Source organism: Lupinus angustifolius, unplaced genomic scaffold, assembly GCF_001865875.1.
Source record: "Lupinus angustifolius cultivar Tanjil unplaced genomic scaffold, LupAngTanjil_v1.0 Scaffold_154_25, whole genome shotgun sequence".
NCBI classification, from domain to species: domain Eukaryota; kingdom Viridiplantae; phylum Streptophyta; class Magnoliopsida; order Fabales; family Fabaceae; genus Lupinus; species Lupinus angustifolius.
Genome location: NW_017726030.1, coordinates 1 through 12,864, shown reverse-complemented (window position 1 = coordinate 12,864; position 12,864 = coordinate 1). Strand labels below are relative to the sequence as shown.

Below are 12,864 nucleotides of genomic sequence, written 5' to 3'. Positions count from 1 at the left end.
TACAATGATGAAGATTTAATAGCGGGATATAGAAGCCATCATATTAAGTTTAAATGAAATGAAGATTGACGAATGAAACATTGGATTGTAGACATGTGAGAGAAGAAGAGAGAAATATGAAATGAAAGGGGGAGAAGAATATGGAGATATGAAATGATAATGGTGGAGAAGTAATTCACATATGAAAAGGGATCCAATCCCCTTTATTGTGAGATGTAATTTCTTCATGGAATAAGAAACATATGGGACCATTAATCATTATAATTAAATTGTACAATGAACAAAAATGGAAGATTGACATGCTTTGGAGGGAAAGTTTTGATTGAGAGATTGACACATGTCATGAGGGACATTTAGTTTTGATGAGAGATTGACACATGTTTGAGGGCTTGAGAGATTGAAACATGTCATGAGGGACCTTTTTTTGTTATATAGGTAATAGATAGATACTACAGCATATTATAAGCATTGTTAATCATGACAATATACTACTACAGTCAAATAGAAAGCGTACAAAAATGTTGTTATACATCTAAAATATATGTTGTTGAACTGCAATTCTAGCGTAGTGTTTATTTATGCACAATCTTTATTGAGACCACGAAAATTCTCGGAAATCGTTTTTTAATTTCAAGTGGGGCATTGTTGGAACATAGTATGTTAGAAGCCATTAGTGAAAAATTTTGGGTGTGAAATCTGAAAAACTCCCAAGTCCCACATAAAAGAGTTTTGAAGAAAACAACTCTCAAGTCCCACATAGGAAAGGTGAGGAACTTGGAAAAAATGTCCTGTTAAAAATAGAAGCTTCCTCCTTTCATATTTTCTTGCCCCAAGTTGAATGCACTTTCATTCAACTTTTTCTTTCTCCCTCATATTTTTCACTGATGCATTTCCGACAAACTTCTCCCACTTTCTTTCTGTGGCACTAAGAATTGGCACAAGAAGCCAAATTGTGGAATTTTCGAGAACTGACGCTGGTTGTCAGATTAAGACAAAAGAATTGGCACAAGTAGCCATATTGTGGGCATTTCGAGAATTAACACTGGTAGTGAGATTGTGGGAAAAGAATTGGCACGAATAGTAATATTGTGAGCACTTCGAGAATTGACATTAGTAGCAATATTGTGGTGGGTGTATTCGAGATTGATTCTTATAGTGTAAGAAGAATTCTATAACAGAGATCTGAACTGTTTTATCCTAGGGACGATGTGGTTGATAGTCTGCTTGCACATTTTGGGCAGTGCCACGAAACATCTTAAAGAGACCGACTTAATCATGACTCAACTAGTAAGTATTATTTCAAGTCATTTAGAATTGTTGCAAGCTACGGTAACAATACTGATACACTACTAGATAAATCTTGTAAGATTGCACTGTTAGCATTGTTGGATTTATTTGAGTCTCTAATCATCGTGGTGGATGTGATGCATGGAAATGATCAAGGCAGTTCTGTCATGAAAGCACCACTAGGCCAAATATATTGAAAATCCTTGCATGATTTAACATTTGCTTCCCCATTGAGCCTTAACCTTTCTTTTGAGAATTACATAGAACTTCAATTTACATATACAAAAAAAAAGGAAAATCCTTTTTCTATTAAGTTAAGGGAGCTATCAATTTTTAATATTCAAAGGATAAAGAATCGAAATGGTGTATGGTGATAAAATTGAGGCAGAAACTACATGTTCCTTCATAAAAAATAGAAAAATAGAAAGCTCCTAAAAATAATGAGAGTGAAAATGAAGAAAAGATAGAAAATGGAGAAAAGGGAATGATACAAAAAAGTTGAAAAATATTTAATGAGTTCAAGTATGGAGAGTGGAAATAAATAAAAATCTAGTATGTTCTCTTAACTTCTTAAGAAATTTGATATCTGAAAAACCATAATTTTTGTAGCTCAACCTCATTACAACCAAGAGGAAGACCTTAGTGGTTCATGCTAAGCATCTACTATTGATTTGACAGGAGACGAATATCAAATTTGATTTCATACTAGCTTAGTGCATTAATAGAGAGACTCAATTTCCACTTGATAACAGAAACACATTACACCTAGAAGTGCATTGATCGTCATATATTTTTTAGCTCTGCCTTTCTTGATCGACTAACAATAAATTGCATGTTGAGAGCATTTCACTATCATACAACTCATTGATTGCATAAATTAGTATTGGGTACCATACATTTCTTTGAGTTGTTTACTCTTGAATTATGTTTTATGAATGTTCGGTGATAAAAGTAATATTCCTTGAACCACGTTGGGTGTATTTGGAATTTTATTGTTCTACATTTTTTTTACATGCACACGTGTTGAGTCTTGACTTGTACTTTTCTTTGGAGACAAACGGAGTTTTAAGTTGGGGAGAGTTGTTAAGTGCAAAAATTTCCTTAAATAATAAGGATAGTTGAGCACCTTTTAACCCTAACAGTTTACATAAATGTACTTCATAATATATATCGAGTCAAATATTTGCATCAAATCTTATTATGTATTTCTATGCTATTTCAGGTGGCTGGATAATATTAATCATAATTTTTTAAAATAAAGACTCAACCATCTAATTTTAATCATAATCTTTTAACATAAAGACTCAACCACCTAATTCTAATCAGAATCTTTGAAGATAAAGACTCAACTACCTAAATCTAATCAGAATCTCTAAAGATAAAAACTCAACAACCTAATTCAAATCAATATCCTAGATATAAGGACAAATCCTATGGAAGATTAGAATAGATTAGAAGAGTAGCTATGGGTTGTGTTAGGTATCAATGACAGAATACACCTAGAAGAGGGGGGTGAATAGTTGTCGCGGTTCCCACTTACTGCTATTCGCACCAAAGCCCTATTATGGAAAATCACATAGTTAATCGACTAAAGACTGCCTTAATCGATTAAGTCGCAAAAAATTAACAGTTGCTGAATGACTCAATTACACAGTCACTTACAGATTATACAGAAATGATATAGCAGATATATTTGAACAGAAATGATCTTTATATGGTAGAGTTACTATATTCAAATTATTAGCTACAATGGGCAATTAAAAACTACTTAAAACAGTAAAGAGATAAGGGTAACAAACAACCTGCAACAAGGTTTTTATACTGTTTCGTTTTGTAGTAAAGAGATAAGTGATGTTATACATATAACCAAACATGATCAAGAACAATTAAACATGTATTCATGCTATATTTGACATAGATAGGAGTGTTATGTCAGCAAAGTAAAACCAAAATAGTAACGATTTAAGTTCAAATGGCATGCATATCAAGTCATAGTAGTGCAGCAATAGTAGATAGTTAGAGTTACAACCCAAAAAGCATAAAGCAAATATGTCTCAAAATTACAAAGCAGCATAAATCCTGAAAATTAGCCATATAAAAGAACTAAACCTAAGGCAATCTAAGGTCTAAGGACTTCTAATCTAGGGATGCGAAGGAGGATCTCTATCATCAGGTACAGTCAGACTACTATCACCTTGGATGAGGAATCTCAACTTCTCAAATTCTGCACAAAACCTCTCATCCTGTGCCTTAGTAGTGTTCTGAACAAAGCTCCTCATAGTCTGATAGTAGTTATCGATGTAGGCAACCTGACGCTCCTCAAATTGTTTCAAATCAGTATGGTAGGAGTCCTTCAAAGTCTGAAAATGTAAGTCCATTTTATTGTTCAGCCTTAGCTCCATGGCACCCAACTGAGCTAATCCAAAGGATGGTTCCTGCGGCGCAGTTCTAGATGGCTCCCCTTAAGTTTCTGCATTAGGTTGATCTGTACCAACCTAATCCTCATCATCAGATAGATCCAAATTCATGGTAATGTAATCCTCTTGGTATTTCTAAGTACTTCCATACTTGTAGATACCCATCTTGTGGATAAAGGTTTCACCAACGAGGTGATCTTTATCAGAAGTCTCTGTGATGATGGTGTCAGATACGTCAATATGCAGATTGTTATTGTGTTAATGGTAGTTATTTAAAATTATATAATTTTTCTGTAAAAAATTAAAAAAATTAAAGGATAAAATAGAAAATAAGATATGGTGATAATAGTTTATATAAGTTGGCTTCTAATATTCATTGGGGTTACAATAGAGTTCATTCTATCATGTATTTATAGAAATACTTGCATATTTTTGGTTAAAAAGAGTTTCTCATATTGAAAATTAAACTCATGACTATGTTAATAATGGAGAAAAAATGTATGTATTGATAATATAAATTTTTTATATATTCTAATTGTATCATTCACAATTAATATTTAACTATTATTAACTCTATATAAATAATACAAATAAATAATAAATGATACATTAATTGTATATAAATATTTATGGCATATCCATTAAATTCATTTTCTTTACCTTACGGGACTCATACTCCACTCACTAAATGGAGGAGCCCTAATTAAACTAAATATAAAATATAAAACTAAACATGGTTGTTGACAAGTAGGCAGAGGCAAACATGAATGAAGTTTTACGCCGTGAATTAGAACAAAGCAAAGTTATTATCAACAAAATAGACAAACTTCATAGGCAAATTTCAGACTCGTATGGACAAATATATGTTCAAAACTTCTCAGATAAACATAGCAAGATGATCCCAAACAAAGTGCTTTATTCCATTTAACATTTTACAGTAAAGAGAACAATGACCTTAGAGAGAGACTAAGGATGTAAACATGCAACATATCCAAACATCAAACACAAAATTAAAAATGACAAGAAATGAAATCAATAAGAAGCCTTTATTATAAAGGCCAAATTTATACTTTGAATAATATCATAAACATAAAACTATACTACTCTTCTTCATCTTCATCTTTCCAGCACTTCAGAGTTGATCTAGGAGAACCAGACTCAAAAGTCTTCTCAAACTTCTGATAGAAAACAGAACCACCCATTCCAAACCCTTCATGGTTCCTTTCTTCAAGACAATACCCCTCGACATCTAGCAAAAAGTTCTGCTCAAAGAACTTACTTGCATGGTCGGTATGAACAGCAATTGAAAACTCAGTAGGTTGGAAGCATGCTAATACCCTCTTGACCAATTTGTTCAAATTCATCTTGGTCAAATCATATCCCACACTTTCAAAGCTTGCATAACTAAAACCATCCTCAGGAGTAACATGAATAGTAGAAACAGCAGCACCTTCCACAGAATTCATTGAATAACCACATGGTTCGAACTCAAAATCACATATCTTAGAATCTGGAAGAATCTTTCTAATACCAGAATTTACAGTCATTACTGCACCAGAACCTGATAGATCTTTATAGAAAACTGATGCTTTCTCCTTGTCTAAGCCAGTCATGCACATCTCTAGAGTGTAAACAGAGTCAGATGGGTTCACACGATCAGCAGAGGCAGAGTAAACATGCCACTTCTGCACTTTGTCTAATCCACCCATAACATAGGCAACACTACCTGCCCCGAGTTTCGCAAAGTAGCCATCGAGGATCGCCACTTCCTCAGAGAAATTGCGATGAGGAAAGGATTGAGCACCGGGAAAAATGAAACTTCCTCGAGTGTACCTTACAGACATAACTTTGAGGGATAGAGACTCGGCCAATGCCAAAATATGTGGGATAGAAAGGAGCAATTTTGTGGTGCCACAAGTTTTAATGATAATTTTGTAGGCGTAAATGAAAAGGCTGGACTCAGAAAGAACATAGGAGTCAACATCTTCATTAGATAATGAAGAAACAATGGTGCACTCAGCGGGTGCTAAGAATTCATCCAATTGGGATTTTGCAAGAGATCTTAGACCCTTTCCTTCAGGATCAGAAAAGAGTCCAGGGTGAAAAAAACATATCTCCAACCTTTTTTCGAATCCTTCGAAACCAATCGCAGAAACTTGCATGGCCATATTGCCTCAGAGAAAAGAAACGAACACAATAACAACAACAATAACCAAAAGAGTGGGATTGGAAAGATGATGTTGGAATGAGAGTAGGAAATAAACCTAAAGAGAACCGAATAAAGCACTTAAAAGAAGGGGTCTATAGATCAAGGAGAATATCAAGATGGCTTGCGAGCACACTGCAATAGAACAATAAACAAAAGTGTCAGCAAAGATCAAATAATTAAACAAAATTAAAGTTTCATTTGTATTGATCAATGTTTTAAATTACATTCCGCAAACTATCCCGTAATTTTATGGGATTGGCCGCAATTTAAATCACCGGTATGAAGTACATTGTTACTGTTATTGTGTTTAGAAAACTTACGTTGGAGTAAGCAGCAGATCTGAATTTCTTAATTCCACCGTTTGGGCGAATGTCTTCAATGCTATAACCGAGGGGAGCTTCGTAGAATAAGGATGATTTACTACTACTACTAGACTTCTTCTTCCCACCTTTAGACTCCATTAGCTCATTCAGTTCTGTTTCAATACAAACCAATAAACAGGTAAACAAAGTGTCCACAAAAACTGTTATAACAATCAGAATGTCATGAAACAACGTTAATAAACACGGTTTAAAATATGGTCCGCAATCGTTACAGACGGTGATGTATTAACGAATGTTGGAGACAGTATATAAAACCTTGTTAGTAGGGATAGATTTAACATAAGAGTATAGAGGATCTGCGGTTTAGAAACATAGAAATCGAATATGAAGTAGAATAAAGACAATAACAGAACATCATAAGGGGATAAAAAATTTAATGGACCACAAAGCCAGATGTTAATAGAGAAAAGGAAGAAAATTGTACACGTCGACCACAAAAAGAGACACAAGCCTCAAGAATATTGTGTGGCTGAAACAATGATAACTTTTTAGCCATACATTTTAAAATAATATTATTTTCTGCGCCGAAGTACATTTAAACACATGATAATGATAATTCTAATTAACAACTGAAAATAAAAAATATATAATAACACCATCTAAACGATACGAAGAGAGGAACATCTTTTTAAATCAGAAAACGATATATTCGTTATATCTAAAACATAAGCAATAAAGCACGTGTAACAATTACAGAATCTGAAGAAAAAAGAAAGAATTAGTACCTGGAAATATTAATGCCAAAATTCACTTATGTGTAAACCACAATCCGATGATAACAAATCAAACAAAATCTGGAGAGAAGAAAATAAATAAATAAATAACGAGAAGAAAAATAAACAAATGAATGCAAGAAAAGAACAACGAGTCGAAGACGGAGGAAGGAAAAAACGCTTACAGCTACGAAAGAGAAGGCAAAAAAGCTGAAATTGGAATGGAAGGAATCAAAGGAAAAAGCTATTATTAAAAGAGAGAAACGGAGATCAATATTATAAGAGTGTGTTTGGGTGTAGGAATTGTGAAAGAGGGTGAGCGTTAATTTATAGAAATATATGATGGGCGTGATAAGGTTTGTGGTTGAAGCTGATTGTGTTGAGAAGAGGGAAATACGTTTTTGCCCTTAGCCAGCTTCCGTGACCACTCATCAATTATTTTGTCATTGCAGGATGGTTTTACTATAATATCCTTCACGTGCGGTATTGGATTCTTCTATCTTTTCTAATGAAGGGGAAAAAGTTTTGATGGAAAAGTTGTCCATTAGTGATTTTCTGAAGATCTAAATTTTTAAAAGCAAAATTTTATATTTTATTACTTAAGCTAGTGTTTTTAAGAATCGGTTAACGTTTATCTAATATTAAAATAGAGTTTATAATGAATTTGATTTTCCAAATTAGAATATTATCAACTTAGTCCTTCAAAAGATTTCTTATGGTATTAATTATTCAATTTGATACTAATTTTAAAATTTGCTCTAAACTTGATCCTTCAATGAATTTATTATCAACACTAAATCTGTCACCAAATTAATCAATTCCTACTTTTATTTTTAAGTAACTAATATGGTGACTAATTTCTTCCGAGTAGTATAGGGTATTAATGAAATTATCTATTCATACTTCCTATAAACAAATCTTATTTATATTTATAAAAATTTATGACCAATCAATGAGAAGTGTGATAAGCAATGGGGATCAATAGTGCGTAATTGGTACTACCCCACTTAATTTTTATAAAATTATTTTGGGAAGTTTATGTGAATTAATGAAAGTTATTAGTATTTTTAATATCCATTAAAATTTTCAACAATTATTAAGTAGTTTTATAAAATTATCTTTCACTAATGAAACTTATTCATCTTCTATTTTCATTCAATTAATTACTCCCTTTGTTTCAAAATAATTGTCTGCTTAGAAAGTAAAAGTTTGTTTACAAGGGAGTATTAGATAAAAAAATTCAACAATGCCCTTATGATGAGAGTAAACAATTATTTTCATATGGTGGAATATTAATGTTATCTTTCCAATTAATTAATATATTAATATTTTTCTAAAAAGTTATTGTTTGAGTATGAACTTGTATGAATAATATATATTGGATAATAATTATAAAGAATGATGAAGAATAAAATATAATATATTTCAATTATCTCTTAATGACAAATGAGTTTTTTATATGGTCATCAATTCATCCTATGTCATTTGTATATTTATTATTATCTCTTATTTAATAATATTTAAATAATCAACTATATATTATGTAAACAATATTTTATACAATAATAGCTGTAGATGGTAACTTTTAAATTTAATGCTAATCAACCCTCTTTTTAAGGTACATTTTGTTTCTTAATGTGATTGATAATATGGAAGGATGGAGTGTTAGAGAAGAGAAAAAATGTATTCATGGTGTAAATGTTTTTATATATCATCTATTATTCACTTTTAATTATTACTCTTCTGAAAAATAATATAAATAAATGGTAAATAATATATTAATTGTATATAAATTTTTGCATTGACGTTACATGAATATTACAGTTGTTAGAGAATTGATATAGTTATAAATAATAGATAATATATTAAGTAAGTATAAATCTTTCTAATTATACAATATATGGATGTTAGAATGTTAGAGAATGGATACATGGATTATAGTCCCCTTTTGAATTTTTCTTTGTCCTTTTATGTGAACGTTTCTGGGCCTCACATTCTGCACTCTAAAGTTAACTTCCATGCATTAATTAAAGACATATTCCAAATGAATGATAGCCCTACATTTCATTAACAACAAAAAAACAAGAAAAAGAAAAACTTATTAGGCATCTCCTTTAATATTCACTGCCAAATGTTGTTGAGTAATGAATACGTGTTCCACATTTTCATACTTGTGGTGAAGCCTATCTCAAATACTCAGTCTTATGACACATTTTCATACATGGATTATAAAAAGAAAAGAAAGTCAACAGTATAGCTTTATTGCATTAACTTATTTCTTATATTTAGATATTCATATTATTTTATAAAATAATAAAAACATATATATTTTTTGTAATAAGAAATATTATTTTTTATTTGAGTTTCATAACTTACTTCATTTTTAATCAAATATCTACTTTTTTTATTTCTCTATCTCACAACCTACCTCATTTTTATTTCTCTCTCATAATTTTATTTAAGAACATAATTCATAAAATAAAAATGTCACTGGAAAACAAAGTAAGAATATTCTTATTTTTATAGGAATGAGTTAAGAAAAACGTATGCTCTATCTCATATTTAAGATAGTAGATACACTTCAAAGAAATTATTATAATAATATCAACAAGGAATTGATTTAATGGTATAAATCAGTGTTAGATTCTCATAATGAATAAAACATCAATGATTTGATTCTTTTGAGTAACACTTGGTGAGAGGGACAACCTGAAAGAGATTACTTCCTTATCAAAAGATGAGAGAATATCACTTGTAGTACAAAAAATATATATTCTAATATTATATTCTAATTAAAATATCCTTATTTATTTCTTTTATAATTTTTCCATGTATAATAATTGTAATCACTAATTGGCATTCATATTTGAGGTAGAATGGAAATGAAATTATTTTTATTTTAAAAAATCTTATTAAAATATCATTATTTATTTCCTTTTTATATTTTCCATATATTTTAGTAGTAATTGGTATTCACGTATGAGGGAAGAATTGAAAGGAATGTTTTTTTGAAGAAATATTGAAAATATGAAATAACAATAGTTTTGAAATAAAACTAAAAACTAAAAATAAACACAGATTTGGAAGGAGTAAAATATTGGTATATTAATTAATTATTTATATTATTAGTGTCAATTTATTTAGATAATTAATTACATCCTTTTTTTAACTCTGCGCAATATACACGTAAGGGCCAATAATACATTTGTCATAATAATATGTCAATGGATCTTTAATTCTTTTTAATAAAAAATGACATCAATTCACTTTACCAATTGAACAATAAAATAGAAAATAAGTTATGTACAGAAAGCGTAAAGACATTGTAATTTATTCATCCATAATTTATGAGTAAATAAGAATTGATCGATTCATAAATAATTAAAATAATCCACGTGATAATATAAATTTTTTTATATTAATACACAAATGTTAAACTTTTGACTTCCTATCTTCACAAAAACATTCTGATGAACCAACCATTGACATATAACAGTTAAGAATATTATTGATTGTTTATTGCCAACAAAATAACTTAATTTGCGAGCCAAAAGTAATATTTGGAACATCAACCACCAAGTACGACACTCAACGTGGGACAGAGGCTCACACACTACACACACGACACATCAACAAATATTAATATCTTTCTTGTACAATAAAGGACAAGGAGATTTTTGTTGCATTCTCGTTCTGGATTGTGAACCATGCAGTTCATACTATCTACCGAGAATATTGCTTGGAATTGTTTTTATTTTTAACGGTGTTCTACCCCGGTTATAATTAGGCTATCCTCCCTCTGGCTCTAGTGTCCAATACAATATTCCTCATCTCTTCATTACCCGCCTTAGATGGACTCACTTGCGACATATGACATAAATGCTCCTGACACAACATAAATACTCCTAACGCAACATTATTGTGTCTGACTCACCATTTAATATACATCTGACCTCATCATTAATGCGTCACTGACCCACCCTCAATGTCAGCTAACAGGCCGCCTGTCACGCCACCTGTACATTCCGCCTGCCCCCGACAATTTGACAAGAGCATATCTGCAGGACAGACAAGAATGATCAGAGTACATCCACTGTATCAGCTAGATGTTGGGCAATAGCGAGATATCATCTCAACATACCCTAAACTCTATAAATAGAAGAGACCGCACATGAAGTATATTTTTTTCTCATTCCCACATTTATTGCTACACTTATTGCTACTCACTCTAACTTCTCTCTTATTTACTTCCCTTATCTCTCTAGAATACATAGTTGATTGATTGTCGGAGAACCTTTTCAGGTACCTCCCCCGGCGGGTCCAGACGATACTTCGACCAAGCTTTCTGATCTCTTGCATTCAACCGGGTATCCATCACTGACCATTCCTCCTCCTTCACCAACCATCCTTCTTCCATTACCGACTATCCCTTCCTAATACAAAAGAACATTGGCGCCGTCTATGGCTTACCTACAACATGGTGACCACCCGTAACCAAGCTCAACCACCTAGCCAAGCAGAACCTCTCAACACAAACATTTTCCCAAATCATGACACCTCTTCTATTGACCCTCCGACACTAGTACAACAATTTCAATAGGCCAGCCAAAGTCATCCCCCCAACCCCATCCTAGAAGCACCCACTACCCAACAACTCCTACATATGATCAAAACTCAAGGCCAGATCATCCAATGACAAGTCCAACTACTAGCCGAGTTTCGCCAACATAAATCTGAACCTAGTAACGGACCCTCGCAGCCAGTTGTTGTAACACCCCGAAAATTACTCCAAAAAAATCTTGCTCAAAAATGAGTATTTTTTAAATAATGATGCCATATAAAATTTATTTCCTTATATTCGTTTCATTTTCAGAACATCACTTTAAGTAACATACAATGCGAAAAATTAAAAACACCATTACCTAAAGGTAATAAAAATATAACTCAATATAACTTTGAATCATACTTCATTAGAATATCATGAAATGTTGGTACAAAGTAAAAGGCGGAACCTAATCGTCGCCCAAATAAAACTACTCCAAAATAAATATCCCACACAGGTACACTAATCAAAAAGCACAAGGGTCTGTGTAGGTATAACTGTTTCCCTCAATCCTCCATGCCCCCTCCTAAGACATCGAAAAGCGGTAACTCAGAATCTTGGTAGAATGATCCATCTGAACAAAACGCGAATAGAAGACAAACAAAAAGAAAAGGGAGTAAAACATCTAATGAATATTACTCATTGACGACATGGAATTACACAGAATATCACATCCAGACAGACACGCATTATAATCACAATATATACATCACATATAAAAATGCACAATGATGAATGATGTTATAATCTCAGATTATGAGGATAAAAGTCCATAATCTCAATGTATGAATGTTATGCTTGTTTCATCCATCCTTTCACCAATATCCTCTTAATATACTATTCAGAAATAACCAAGAGTTTAAGAAATACTTATAGAGTAATATTTATGTACCATTAATATAAAAATTTATACATAATCATTACATCATTCACCATTCATTTGGTACGATTACTATTTACTGGTTACTCGTATACTTAGAAGTTAGAATATAATTCTACTTAAGAAACAATGCAAATTTAACACTTCAAAACTTAAATGAACTTCAATAAAATCTTCTATAAAATAACTCATCTAACCTTGTCCAAAGATATAGTTTTTCCATCTAAGAACAAGGAAGAAATTTCAAGATTTACAAAAGTCAAAAACTACATAAAGGTTCATATGATTTTATTATCATCCCCTATAGTTATGCCTTCATAAAATACTTAAAGTACAAATATAAACTCTACTTTATGAACAACATAATAAAAG

At 31.6% G+C, this 12,864-nt stretch overlaps 1 protein-coding gene across 1 annotated transcript; it reads right to left on the bottom strand.

The window, feature by feature from the left end:
- Positions 1-4,600: 4,600 nt before the first annotated feature.
- On the bottom strand, positions 4,601-6,354 carry LOC109340277 (S-adenosylmethionine decarboxylase proenzyme-like). Its single transcript, XM_019577926.1, has 2 exons — positions 6,234-6,354; positions 4,601-6,045 (listed from the first exon to the last, which is right to left on the bottom strand). Exon 2 carries the CDS (start codon positions 5,870-5,872, stop codon positions 4,805-4,807), a length of 1,068 nt encoding a protein of 355 aa, XP_019433471.1. The 5' UTR covers positions 5,873-6,045; positions 6,234-6,354; the 3' UTR covers positions 4,601-4,804.
- Positions 6,355-12,864: the final 6,510 nt, after the last annotated feature.